This window comes from Oncorhynchus mykiss, chromosome 12 (assembly GCF_013265735.2).
Source record: "Oncorhynchus mykiss isolate Arlee chromosome 12, USDA_OmykA_1.1, whole genome shotgun sequence".
Taxonomy (NCBI): domain Eukaryota; kingdom Metazoa; phylum Chordata; class Actinopteri; order Salmoniformes; family Salmonidae; genus Oncorhynchus; species Oncorhynchus mykiss.
In genome coordinates this window covers 87,765,590-87,780,170 of record NC_048576.1, presented here as the reverse complement: position 1 = coordinate 87,780,170, position 14,581 = coordinate 87,765,590, and the positions used below count along the sequence as shown (strand labels likewise).

At 44.6% G+C, this 14,581-nt stretch overlaps 1 protein-coding gene across 1 annotated transcript in view; it reads left to right on the top strand.

Moving 5' to 3' along the window:
* The first annotated feature begins 3,627 nt into the window (after nt 1–3,627).
* LOC110486944 (probable G-protein coupled receptor 139) overlaps nt 3,628–14,581 on the top strand; it is a 26,143-nt gene continuing 15,189 nt past the window's right edge. The window contains exon 1 of the mRNA XM_036939037.1: nt 3,628–3,920. Within this exon, the coding sequence (XP_036794932.1) occupies nt 3,770–3,920 (151 nt within the window). The 5' untranslated portion in view covers nt 3,628–3,769. The remainder of the gene's footprint in view (nt 3,921–14,581) is intronic.

Sequence of the window (14,581 nt, the reverse complement as noted above, 5' to 3'; positions counted from 1 at the left end):
TGGGTTAACTGCCTGTTCAGGGGCAGAACGACAGATTTGTACCTTGTCAGCTCGGGGGTTTGAACTCACAACCTTCCGGTTACTAGTCCAACGCTCTAACCACTAGGCTACCCTGCCGCCCCAGTATTTTTATGCAGGGTGTAATGATGTGGGTAGTATTTTTATGCAGGGTGTAATGATGTGGGTAGTATTTTTATGCAGGGTGTAATGATGTGGGTAGTAATTTTATGCAGGGTGTAATGATGTCTGTAGTATTTTTATGCAGGGTGTAATGATGTGGGTAGTATTTTTATGCAGGGTGTAATGGACGTTGCACTGCTTTCCAAGTTTTACCACTTCGTCCTGCTCCAGCTCACAGCAGGACTAGAACCTGGGACCACTGCCTCGCAAGCACACCTGACTGGTGCCCTGAAAGGTTCTTACCCAGTTGCACCACAGAAAAGCTAGCAATTTGGCTCTTTGAGTGAAGACATTTCAGGCTGATAGGGTTGAGTGTGTAATGACGGTGTTTTTAACACTATAGACCAGAGTGCTCCTGACCCTCTGGCTGTTCCAGAGCTCTGCTAGCTGCTGGGAGCCTAATAGAAATACCTTCCTCTTCCTCTCCCCATCCACCTTTTCTCTCTCTCTCTCTCTCTCTCTCTCTCTCTCTCTCTCTCTCTCTCTCTCTCTCTCTCTCTCTCTATCTCTCTCTCTCTCTCTCTTTCTCTCTCTCCCTCTCTCTCTCTCTCTCTCTCTCTCTCTCTCTCTCTCTCTCCATCATTCTCCATGATTAATTAACATCTTGTACTGTATATTTTATTTAACGTTTCATTGTGCTGTTGGTGCAGCCCCCTCCCTAACTCCTCCTGCCTTTGTAAATGTTCCATGTTGGAGAAGAGAATTTAGGGCATGTGAACCACACTCCTTCTCTTCTTCAATCCATTTATCTTTTATCCATCCCTCCATCCTCCCTTTCTCCATCCCTTCATTATTATAAATCAGCTGATTATGCTGGCATACTAAACAAACAGCCTGGCTATTACACTGAACATCCATAATTAATACAACCTTTCACTCAGCGCAAATCTGATGGATAGAACACAACAGGCTGCAGGATGGGATCCCTGGTCTTCCTACACCTCTCCATCTCTCCCTCCATCTCTCCGTTCATCCCTCACTCCATCCCTCCCTGATTCCTACCATGTTCCTTTTCCCTTCAGCCTCTCATCATCTGTGCTGAGTCCCCCTCCAAACATCATCCTCTCTTTCCCATTCTCTCTCTCCCGTTTTCTCTCTCTCTCTCTCTCTCTCTCTCTCTCTCTCTCTCCTTCTCTCTCTCCTTCTCCTCTCGCTCTTCTCTCTCTCTCCACCTCCCTCCCTCCTCTCTCTCCATCCTTCCCTCTCTCCCCTGCACATAGGTTCCATTCTGTGAAAGCTTGGCAGGTGAGTGAGTGTTATATTTTATTCAGCAGTGAGCCAGCCTCCCCCTGTTTAATGTCTGCGTCCCAAATTACACCATATTCACTACATAGTGCACTACTTGACCAGGACCCATAGGAACATAGGGTGCCAATACGGTGTTATCCATTTAATCAGGTCAGTGGGGGCCTAACCCCTAGCACCCGAAACCACTCTTGTGCAAAGTCACGCCTGATATCACTGAACATTGATTTTATGTCCACACCTGCAACTACAGTGAATATATTATATTATGTTTGTCATGTGTTCTGTATGTATTCAGTTCAGCTGACAACAATGTGAATCGATTGTATTCTGTAATTCATATGTACACATTGTTATGAACACATTTTCACTATTCACTCACAATGTTATTCAAATGCAGAGAAGGAGGATTTGTATGCAGAAGATTGAGCATAGAAATGGAATGAAGAGATTGTATTTCTATGGAACGAAGTAGGGCAGTGGAGTCATGTGTGTTATGAACAAATAGTTTGACCATTCTGTAATTGTAGAGACAGAGGATTTCTATGCAGAGGATTAAGCAAATAAATAGAATTAATAGATTGTATTTCTATGGAATCAAGCAAATAAATAGAATGAATATATTGTCTATGGAATAGAGCAAAGGTATGAAGTAGGGCAATACATGTGTTATGAATAAACAAATACCTTCTACCCATAGGACCCTGGTTCAAAATGTTATTCAATGTAGAGACAAAGGATTTATTGCACTAGATTAAGCATAGAAATAGAATGACACAGATTACCTCATAGTTTACACTGTAGACAATCAGGATATCTAGTTAACCATGCGCACAGGTGTTCCCACACATGTACACAACACGTGTACACACGCATGACCATTGAACTTGTTGGCACATGAGCAATCACACACAATCACACACAATCACACACAATCACACACGAGATGACAGATGGGAGTTCAATGGTGCGTGTGTACATGTGTGAGAACACCTGTGAGCACACACAACCGTTGAACTTGTTGGCACACAAGCAATCACACACAGTCACACGCACACACACACACACACACACACACACACACACACACACACACACACACACACACACACACACACACACACACACACACACACACACACACACACACACACACACACACACACACACACACACACACACTTCCCCCATCTGTCATCTCATCATCCATCCAATTTCAAATCAAATCAAATCAAATTTTATTTGTCACATACACATGGTTAGCAGATGTTAATGCGAGTGTAGCGAAATGCTTGTGCTTCTAGTTCCGACAATGCAGTAATAACAAGTAATCTAACTAACAATTCCAAAACTACTGTCTTGTACACAGTGTAAGGGGATAAAGAATATGTACATAAGGATATATGAATGAGTGATGGTACAGAGCAGCATATTTGATATGTCCTTTGTGTAGACTATACTATGTACTATACTATACAAGGGAAACATAACCACTCCTCCTCCTTCCTCCGCTCCCTCACTCTCACTGCCTTCCTGTCTTCTCCTCACTCACACATATCCAAATAATCTTTATCCCTCTCTCCTCTCCTTCCCGTCTGCTTTTCCCTCTTTTGCTCCCTCACTTCTCCTTACTCACTCCTCTAGTGTGCCCTGGCTCTCTCTCTACCCCCTCCCTCCTGTCTCACTCACTCCATCTCTCTCTCTCTCACTCTCTCTCTGTCTTAACCCCCTCCCTCTCTAAATCTCTCTTTCTTTCTCTCTCCATCCTCTCTGTCTCTGTCTTTCTCTCTGTTCATTCTGATTCTCTCAGTCACACATGCATGCAGCATCTTCCCTCCCCACTTACTTTCTCTCTCAACTCTCATCCTCCTCTCTCCCTCCTCCTCTCTCCCTCTGTCACACACACATATCATCTCTTATCTTCCCGTCTGTGTCGTCTGTGTCTCAACATCTGTCTCTCTCACACAGACACTTACAGCCACTTCTCCCCCTCATCTCCCTCTCTCTTCTTCTCTCTCTCACTCAGACACGCAGAAACGCTCGCGCAACCCCAGCTTCAACACATACCTCACACTTATGCCGACTGGCACCCAAGGACAGAGCACCCTCTCTCTCTCTCTCTCTCTCTCTCTCTCTCTCTCTCTCTCTCTCTCTCTTTCTCTCTCTCTCCCTCTCCCTCCCTCCCTCTCTATCTCTCTCCCTCTCTCCCTCTTTCTCTCCCTTTCTCTGTCTCAGTCCTGCTGTCTGGGTCTGTGAGAGTGTGTGTGTTTCTGGGCTTCCCCGACGCCGAGCCGAGCTGAGCTCACACACTCCTGAGCATTTAAGGACGAGGAAGAGGAGGGCCATGGAGCACAGCCACATCTTCACCCTCCTTTCCCCCCCCAACAGCAGTGCCTGGAGCCCGGGGCAGCAGCCGGCCGACACTCCCCAGGGTTGCCCCCTCGGACCACTGCCCGTCATCTACTACAGCGCCCTGCTCTGCCTCGGCCTGCCCGGTAAGAGGGACAGGGGGGAGAGGATGGATTAGAGAGAGTGTGTGTGTGTGACTGTGTGTGCATTGTTTGTGTGTGTGTGTTGTGCCTGTCTTACTACGTATATGTATTTTGTGTGAATATGTATTTGTTTGTGTTTGTATGACAGTGTGTGTGTGTGTGTTTGCTATACTCTAAGTGAGTTTGTTTGAAGTCTGTGTTTTGTACTCAACTGCTCTAGTCATTAATTTATATCTCACATTGACCTTGTCTTATCTGTGTGCTCGAGTGTGTGTGCATGTGTCTGTGCCAGTGTGTGTGTGTGCCCATGCCGCACACACACAAACACAGAACTACTTGCGTGTGTGCGCCCGCACGTCGGTCTGTTGGATCAACAGAGATAAAAAGCCAGACAAATGAAAAAAGGGATGAAATGTTATTTTCTGTTACTCAGCTCAAATTTCACCTCTTTTAAATTATCCGGCTTCTGTTCACCCAGTGAATTATAATGAAGCAGAAAGAGAGACCTGAAGGATTTATCCAGGTGATGACTGGTCCTGAAATGTGACTATTTCCTACGGAGACGTGACCTCTAGGACATAATGTGGGACTGTCTTTCCTACGTAGCCGTCAACTCTAGGACATCGTTTGGGACTGTCTTTCCTACACAGATGCCACCTCTAGGACATCATTTGGGATTGTCTTTCCTACACAGACACGGCTCTCTGACCTCTAGGACATACTGTGTGTTAACCGGCTCTCTGACCTCTGAAAGATATTGATGCATTCCAGTCATGTCTGATCCAAAGACGTATGGGTCAGTTCAGACCTGGGCTGATAGCTTGACTGTAATATGTGTTTGGAGTAGAACACATTGTGCCTAAAGAACTACGTCTGTGTTATAGCTGTGGGTAGACACACTTAAATGAACACACTGTACCATTAGTCTATACTGAGACTGCCGTGGCTTTCAGGTGCATAGCCTACAAGCACTCGTGTTGTTGGGTTACTTACAGTACTTCATCGTTTCTGTAAAGACTTATTGGTGAGTTCATTCACAAGACAGATTTTATGTGTCTGCTTCCCTACTGTGTGGTCTATGGATGAACACTTACCCAGTCTGGGCAACAGGGTCTCATTAGAATGTGTCAAAATAGTGACATTTAACCACTGTAATTACAGTGCATTCGGGAAGTATTCAGACCCCTTGACTTTTTCCACATTTTGTTATGTTACAGCCTAATTCTAAAATTGATTTTTTTTAAATCCTCATCAATTTATTCACAATACCTCGTATTGACAAAGAAAAAGCATGTTTTAAGAAATTGTTGCAAACGTATTTAAATAAGTATTCAGACCCTTCACTCAGTACTTTGTTAAAGCACCTTTGGCAGCGATTACAGCCTCAAGACTTTTTGGGTATGAAGCTGTAAGCTTGGCACACCTGTATTTGGGGAGGATCTCTGCAGATCCTCTCAAGCTCTGTCAGGTTGGATGAGGAGCGTCACTGCACAGCTATTTTCAGGTCTCTCCAGAGATGTTCGATCTGGTTCAAGTCCGGGCTCTGGCTGGGCCACTCAAGGACATTCAGAGACTTGTTCCAAAGCCATTCCTGCGTTGTCTTGGCTGTGTTCTTAGGGTCGTTGTCCTGTTGGAATGTGAACCTTCGCCCCAGTCTGAGGTCCTGAGAGTTCTGGAGCAGGTTTTCATCTGTACTTTGCTCTGCTGAAAAACATCCCCACAGCATGATGCTGTCACCACCATGCTTCACCGTACGGATGGTGCCAGGTTTCCTCCAGATGTGACACTTGACATTCATGCTAAAGAGTTCAATCTTGGTTTCATCAGACCAGAGAATCTTGTTTCTCATGGTCTGAGAGTCTATAGGTGACTTTGGGCAATCTTCAAGCGAGCTGTCATGTGTCTTTTATTGAGGAGTGTCTTCCGTCTGGCCACTCTACCATAAAGGCCTGATTGGTGGAGTGCTGCAGAGATGGTTGTCCATCTGGAAGGTTCTGCCATCGATCAGAGTGACCATCGGGTTCTTGGTCACCTCCCTGACCAAGGCCCTTCTCCCCCGATTGCTCAGTTTGGCCGGGTGGTCTAATGGCTTGGTTTTTGCTATGACTACTGTGGGACCTTATATAGACAGGTTTGTGCCTTTCCAAATCATGTCCAATCGATTGAATTTACCACAGGTGGGCTACCATCAAGTTTTAGAAACATCTCAAGAATGATCAGTGGAAACAGGATGCACCTGAGTTCAATTTTGAGTCTCATAGACAAGGGTCTGAATACTTATGTAAATAAGGTATTTCTGTTTTTATTTTTAATGCATTTGCAACAATTTCTAAAAACCTGTTTTTCGCTTCATCATTATGGGGTATTGTGTGTAGATCGAAGAGGGAAACAATGTGAGAATAAGGCCGTAACGAAACAAAATGTGGAAAAAGTCAAGGGGTCTGAATACTTTCAGAATGCACTGTATATGTCAAATATTACCTCTGGTCTTGTTCTATGTGTTGTGGTGGCTAGAGAGTGAGAGGGAGAGAGAGGCTAGGGGTCAGGACAAATGCTGATGTCCAATCTATGATTAAAGTCTATGTTCTGCCCTTGAGGCTATAGCAGATATATTCACTCTGCTTCAGCTGCAGACCAGAACTTCACCTCAATTTGTTTCAAGAGGGAAAAAAGATTACAACCCTCAATTCTAAAGCTATTACCCTACGTTCTTCAATACGTTATACTCTGGTTTTATTTTCAACATGGCATGTTTTAAATGCCTTCACTAAAAGAGGTTGTTGCACTCCATGCTAGTTGTAAGTAGAGTGTGGAGTGAATTGACTGGCCCTTATTCTGAGCAGTAATACAGTGATCTGTGTTTGATAAGAGTTTCATAAGGGATGTCCCACTTTCTATTACAATGGATCAGGAGTAAGAGATGTCAAGATGTACACTGTTCTCAATAAGGGAATCTGCAATTCAAGGTAATAGAAGTGCTTTGTATGCCAAACTATCATAAAACTGTTTCCTGCACGTCGCCTGCTGTCTTGAAGAAAGAAAGCCCCTTTAACCTCCTCCGGCTCCATTTTTCTGTTGGAAGGTAAATCTATACTATAGTAGCTGACCACAATCAATTATGTTTGCAGCCCTGAATGCTGAATCCTTGGAAGATGGAAGGAGTTTGAATCTTCTGATTTTGAAATGGTTGATTTTTACTTGTTCTACTACAGTAGTTTTGCTGACATATCATTCCACCTGACCTGGACTGATAGCTTGACTGTAATGTTCATTTGGAGTAATAATATTGCTGCCTAGATACCTATTTGTCTGTGTTGTAGCTTGGAGTTAGTTGCACTCCCACTGGGCACAGACGTCAATTCAACGTCTATTCCACATTGGTTCAATGTCATTTTGTTGAACTGACATGGAAACAATATTGATTCAACCAGTGTTTGCCCAATGGGATGTAATTAACACACTGTGCCATTAGTCTGTTCTGAGACTGCTGTGGGCTTTGGGTACGTATGTAAATCATCTTGTCTTTAGGTTACTTACAGTGACCTCGATGTAGAATGACATAAAGAGAGAGGGATGGATAGATTTGAAGATGGAGGTAGAGTGAGTGCATGATGAGAGGATGTGAGAAAGAGAATGTTATTTCTAGGACAAAGATAAGAGGTGTTGAGAAAAAGATGTGCAACAGACTTGAGGGTGAAAAGTGAAACTGAGAATGAGAGAGATAACGAGGAAGAAGTTTAAATAGAGAGGAAGATCAGGAGAGAAAGAGAGGTGAGAATGGAGAGAGAGCTGTATCAGGAGAGAGAGGTGAAGAGCCAGAAAAGGAGAGTGAGAGAAAGAGAAAGAGAGAGATGAAGAAGGAGAGAGAGGTGAAGAGCCAGAAAAGGAGAGTGAGAGAAAGAGAAAGAGAGAGATGAAGAAGGAGAGAGAGGTGAAGTTGGAGGGAAAGAGGGAGAAAGGGGTAAAGAGGGAGAGGGAGAACGACAGAGCAAGAGAACGACGGAGCGATAGAACGACAGAGCAAGAGAGGTGAACATGGAGAGAAAAAAGAGAGAAGTGAAAAAAAAATGGATAGAGAAATTAGAAGAGAAAGAGAGAGGTGAAGAGAGAGAACGACAACGAGAGGGAGAGAGATTAATAACAGCAGAGTCAGTGAAGTGGCACCCTGAGACCTGAGTGAGGAAGCCAGACGACAGAGCTATGACGAATTGCCACCTATTTAATTAATCGCTCACCCGTTCTTAACGGGCGCTCTCTCTCTCTGCCTCACGAGGCTGCTGCTCTATGGGAACTAAACCAGCGTGTTCAGGCAGCAGCAAACATCACAGTACCCTACAGTACCACAACACTGGGCCGGGGATGTGTTATAGTCTGTGTCTATGCTTATGTGTGACTAACAGGAATTCAACTGTTCTGTTGCTGTATTAAAGTTATGGTTTGTAGCCTAGGCAAAGCAATGAAACACAAGTATAAGTTTAGGTATTGTTTCAGCATAGTTAGGTGTCATACAAATTATTGAGGACTTTTATGTGGTGGTTGTGGAAATTAAATAATGTCTTCTTATACCATAGATAGTTTGACCGTCTCTACTGCATGTTATTGAGAGGACATACTTTTTGGGGGATTCTTGTTTATGGTTGGTGTTACCTAGCCTGGCTAGACCACACAAAAGTACAATGTTCAGTCCTGGTGTAGCCAGGCTAGGTCATACCATGAGGAATATCTGAAACAGTGTTGAGTCATGGTGTATCCAGGCTAGGTCATACCATGAGGAATATCTGAAACAGTGTTGAGTCATGGTGTAGCCAGGCTAGGTCATACCATGAGGAATATCTGAAACAGTGTTCAGTCATGGTGTAGCAGGCTAGGTCATACCATGAGGAATATCTGAAACAGTGTTGAGTCATGGTGTAGCAGGCTAGGTCATACCATGAGGAATATCTGAAACAGTGTTCAGTCATGGTGTAGCAGGCTAGGTCATACCATGAGGAATATCTGAAACAGTGTTCAGTCATAGTGTAGCCAGGCTAGGTCATACCATGAGGAATATTTGAAACAGTGTTCAGTCATGGTGTAGCCAGGCTAGGTCATACCATGAGGAATATTTGAAACAGTATAGAGTCATGGTGTATCCAGGCTAGGTCATACCATGAGGGATATCTGAAACAGTGTTGAGTCATGGTGTAGCCAGGCTAGGTCATACCATGAGGAATATTTGAAACAGTATAGAGTCATGGTGTATCCAGGCTAGGTCATACCATGAGGGATATCTGAAACAGTGTTCAGTCATGGTGTAGCCAGGCTAGGTCATACCATGAGGAATATCTGAAACAGTGTTGAGTCATGGTGTATCCAGGCTAGGTCATACCATGAGGAATATCTGAAACAGTATGGAGTCATGGTGTATCCAGGCTAGGTCATACCATGAGGGATATCTGAAACAGTGTTGAGTCATGGTGTAGCCAGGCTAGGTCATACCATGAGGGATATATGAAACAGTGCTATACTAGGTCCTACAGCTATACTCTCTTAGAAGAAAGGGTTCCAATAGGGTTCTTCAGCTGTCCCCATAGGAGAACCCTTTTTGGCTCCAGGTACAACTATTTTTGGCTCCAGGTAGAACATGTTTGGTGACATGTAGAACCCTCTGTAGAAAGGGTTCTGCATGCAACCCAAAAGGGTTCTACCTGGAACTGAAAGGGTTCTTCAAAGGGTTATCCTGTGGGGACAGCTGAAGAACCCTTTAAGAGTTTATGAGTGCACCATTGCAGCTGTTCTACTGCTGTTGATCCCTGATGTCAATAACTCTCTGTACCTTTTAATTCACAACCAATTAACCAACGTCTCACCAGGGAGCAGCTCCTGTGCTTACTGTAAACAGAGTCCTGATGCATGAGTGTAGTCACTAGTTAGGTTCCCCACAGTCTTGTATACTGTATGTATACTGTATGTAGTCAGGGAGTTTGGTGTATGTATACTGTTTGTTGTCAGGGAGTTTGGTGTATGTATACTGTATGTAGTCAGGGAGTTTGGTGTGTGTATACTGTATGTAGTCAGGGAGTTTGGTGTATGTATACTGTATGTAGTCAGGGAGTTTAGTGTATGTATACTGTATGTGGTCAGGGAGTTTGGTGTGTGTATACTGTATGTATACTGTATGTATACTGTATGTATACTGTATGTAGTCAGGGAGTTTAGTGTATGTATACTGTATGTAGTCAGGGAGTTTGGTGTATGTATACTGTATGTGGTCAGGGAGTTTGGTGTGTGTATACTGTATGTATACTGTATGTATACTGTATGTATACTGTATGTATACTGTATGTAGTCAGGGAGTTTGGTGTATGTATACTGTATGTAGTCAGGGAGTTTGGTGTATGTATACTGTATGTAGTCAGGGAGTTTGGTGTGTGTATACTGTATGTAGTCAGGGAGTTTAGTGTATGTATACTGTATGTATACTGTATGTAGTCAGGGAGTTTGGTGTATGTATACTGTATGTAGTCAGGGAGTTTGGTGTATGTATACTGTATGTAGTCAGGGAGTTTGGTGTATGTTTACTGTATGTTGTCAGGGAGTTTAGTGTATGTATACTGTATGTAGTCAGGGAGTTTGGTGTATGTATACTGTATGTTGTCAGGGAGTTTGGTGTATGTATACTGTATGTAGTCAGGGAGTTTAGTGTATGTATACTGTATGTATACTGTATGTATACTGTATGTAGTCAGGGAGTTTAGTGTATGTATACTGTATGTTGTCAGGGAGTTTAGTGTATGTATACTGTATGTAGTCAGGGAGTTTGGTGTATGTATACTGTATGTATACTGTATGTTGTCAGGGAGTTTGGTGTATGTATACTGTATGTAGTCAGGGAGTTTAGTGTATGTATACTGTATGTATACTGTATGTATACTGTATGTAGTCAGGGAGTTTAGTGTATGTATACTGTATGTGGTCAGGGAGTTTAGTGTATGTATACTGTATGTAGTCAGGGAGTTTGGTGTGTGTATACTGTATGTTGTCAGGGAGTTTAGTGTATGTATACTGTATGTAGTCAGGGAGTTTGGTGTATGTATACTGTATGTATACTGTATGTTGTCAGGGAGTTTGGTGTGTGTATACTGTATGTATACTGTATGTATACTGTATGTAGTCAGGGAGTTTAGTGTATGTATACTGTATGTAGTCAGGGAGTTTGGTGTGTGTATACTGTATGTTGTCAGGGAGTTTAGTGTATGTATACTGTATGTAGTCAGGGAGTTTGGTGTATGTATACTGTATGTATACTGTATGTTGTCAGGGAGTTTGGTGTGTGTATACTGTATGTAGTCAGGGAGTTTGGTGTATGTATACTGTATGTAGTCAGGGAGTTTGGTGTATGTATACTGTATGTAGTCAGGGAGTTTGGTGTGTGTATACTGTATGTTGTCAGGGAGTTTGGTGTATGTATACTGTATGTAGTCAGGGAGTTTGGTGTATGTATACTGTATGTAGTCAGGGAGTTTGGTGTGTGTATACTGTATGTAGTCAGGGAGTTTGGTGTATGTATACTGTATGTTGTCAGGGAGTTTTGTGTATGTATACTGTATGTTGTCAGGGAGTGTGGTGAACGTATTTATCTCTAATAAAGATATTTTATATTTGGGTCATTGATCTGCTTGCCTCAGTGGGGAGGTGTGCGTTGTTTGTGTGTGCTTATGTGCGTGGGTGTGCGTTTTTATTTATGTGTGTGTCTGTGTGTGCATGACTGCGTGTGTGTCAGGGAGAGAGGAGGATAGGATGGAGGGAGAGAGGAGGATAGGATGGAGGGAGAGAGGAGGATAGGATGGAGGGAGAGAGGAGGATAGGATGGAGGGAAAGAGGAGGATAGGATGGAGGGAGAGAGGAGGATAGGATGGAGGGAGAGAGGAGGATAGGATGGAGGGAGAGAGGAGGATAGGATGTAGGGAGAGAAGAGGATAGGATGGAGGGAGAGAGGAGGATAGGATGGAGGGAGAGAGGAGGATAGGATGGAGGGATAGAGTATGATAGAATTTCGAAAGAGAGGAGGATAGGATGGAGGAGAGAGAAGGATAGGATGGGGGAGAGAGGAGGATAGGATGGAGGGAGTGAGGAGGATAGGATGGAGGGAGGGAGGAGGATAGGATGGAGGGAGGGAGGGAGAGAGGAGAATAGGATGGAGGGATAGAGTATGATAGAATTTAGAAAGAGAGGAGGATAGGATGGAGGGAGAGAGGAGGATAGGATGGAGGGAGAGCAGAGGATAGGGTGGAGGGAGAAGAATAGGATGGAGGGAGAGATAGAAGATAGGATGGAGGGAGGGAGGAGGATAGAATGGATGGAGGGAGGGAGGAGGATAGGATGGATGGAGGGAGGGAGAGAGGAGAATAGGATGGAGGGATAGAGTATGATAGAATTTAGAAAGAGAGGAGGATATGATCGAGGGAGGGAGAGAGGAGGATAGGATGGAGGGAGAGCAGAGGATAGGATGGAGGGAGAGAGGAGGATAGGATGGAGGGAGGGAGAGCAGAGGATAGGATGGAGGGAGAGAGGAGGATAGGATGGATGGAGGGAGGGAGAGAGGAGAATAGGATGGAGGGATAGAGTATGATAGAATTTAGAAAGAGAGGAGGATAGGATGGAGGGAGAGAGAGAGGAGGATAGGATGGAGGGAGAGCAGAGGATAGGGTGGAGGGAGAAGAATAGGATGGAGGGAGAGATAGAAGATAGGATGGAGGGAGGGAGGAGGATAGAATGGATGGAGGGAGGGAGGAGGATAGGATGGATGGAGGGAGGGAGAGAGGAGAATAGGATGGAGGGATAGAGTATGATAGAATTTAGAAAGAGAGGAGGATATGATCGAGGGAGGGAGAGAGGAGGATAGGATGGAGGGAGAGCAGAGGATAGGATGGAGGGAGAGAGGAGGATAGGATGGAGGGAGGGAGAGCAGAGGATAGGATGGAGGGAGAGAGGAGGATAGGATGGATGGAGGGAGGGAGAGAGGAGAATAGGATGGAGGGATAGAGTATGATAGAATTTAGAAAGAGAGGAGGATAGGATGGAGGGAGAGAGAGAGGAGGATAGGATGGAGGGAGAGCAGAGGATAGGGTGGAGGGAGAAGAATAGGATGGAGGGAGAGATAGAAGATAGGATGGAGGGAGAGATAGAAGATAGGATGGAGGGAGAGATAGAAGATAGGATGGAGGGAGAGATAGAAGATAGGATGGAGGGAAGCGACTTCATTGTGGATGAAGAACATGGGGAAGGAAAAGTGACAGAAAGGATATCAGACGGAAGGGAGAAGATTCTCTTGTGTACTGATGAAAAAAAGAGAATGGAGGGAAGGAGGAGGAAAGGAGGATGCAGGGACCGGAGTTGACAGAGGGAAGGGACAGTGGCTTTGGGGAGAGTCTCAGGAAGGGAGGCAAAGCGGAGGATGCTCTCCTCCTTCTAAAGTGAGGCATTGTCTGGGGAAATGATGGAGGAAGAGAAGGAGGAAATTCCCAGTGTTATATCCACCAGGCAGCGGCCTGTCGGGGAGGAGATGAGCCAGAGATGACAGGGGAGGAGGGAGGAGGGAGGAGGGAGAGAGGGTAGAAATAGATAGATAGGTGTTTTTAAAGCTGTTGACACAGTGACAGTTCTGACTGGTGTTGAAAGTGTATCCGTTACCCACATAAAAACCAACTAGGCAGTGTTAAGCTGTAAGAAAACACTGAGGAAGGTGTACAGTATCCTCAATACCACACAGCACTATTTAAAGGAGGACTTAGATCTCATGTCAATGTTTATGGGTTAGAACTAATCATTATTGCCAGCAGCATACCACCCTTGCTTCTGAAGCTAACCAGGGTTGGTCTTGGTTGGTCCCTGGATGGGAGACCAGATGCTGCTGTAAGTGGTGTTGGAGGGCCAGTAGGAGGCACTCTTTCCTCTGATCTAAAAAATATTCAAATTCCCCAGGGCATTGATTGGGGATACTGCTCTGTGTAGGGTGCCGTCTTTCGGATTGGGACGTTAAACGGGTGTCCTGACTCTCTGAGGTCATTAAAGATCCCATGGCACTTATCGTAAGAGTAGGGTGTTCACCCCGGTGTCCTGGCTAAATTCCCAATCTGGCCCTCAAACCATCATGGCCACCTAATCATCCCCAGTTTACAATTAGTGCATTCATCCCCCTCCTCTCCCCTGTAACTATTCCCCAGGTCGTTGCTGTAAATGAGAATGTGTTCTCAGTCAACTTACCTGGTAAAATAACAGTTAAATAAATGTAAAAATGAGGTAGTCATGGAAAAGCTCTCAGGAACGGACATTCATCTGTCGGCCATCCCCCTCCTCTCATCCTACTCCTCCACTTGTTATCCTCTCTTTACATCGTTCCTCTCCCCCCTCTTCTTGTTGTTTACTTCCTGGTCTCGCCCTCATCCTCCCCTACAAAACTCTGTCTCCCTCTCTGGTTCTTTCATCTCCTATCCATCTTCTTGGTCTCTCTCTCTCTCTCTCTCTCTCTCTCTCTCTCTCTCTCTCTCTCTCTCCTCATCTCCAGGTTGCTATAGAGCTTCTATAGACAGTGGGAGCAGAGCAGGAGTTGAACAACAAGGTTTGGTTCAATAGACAGTGTGCTCTGAGGAATCAACAGGTCTCATCAGGCAGTAGCACAACAC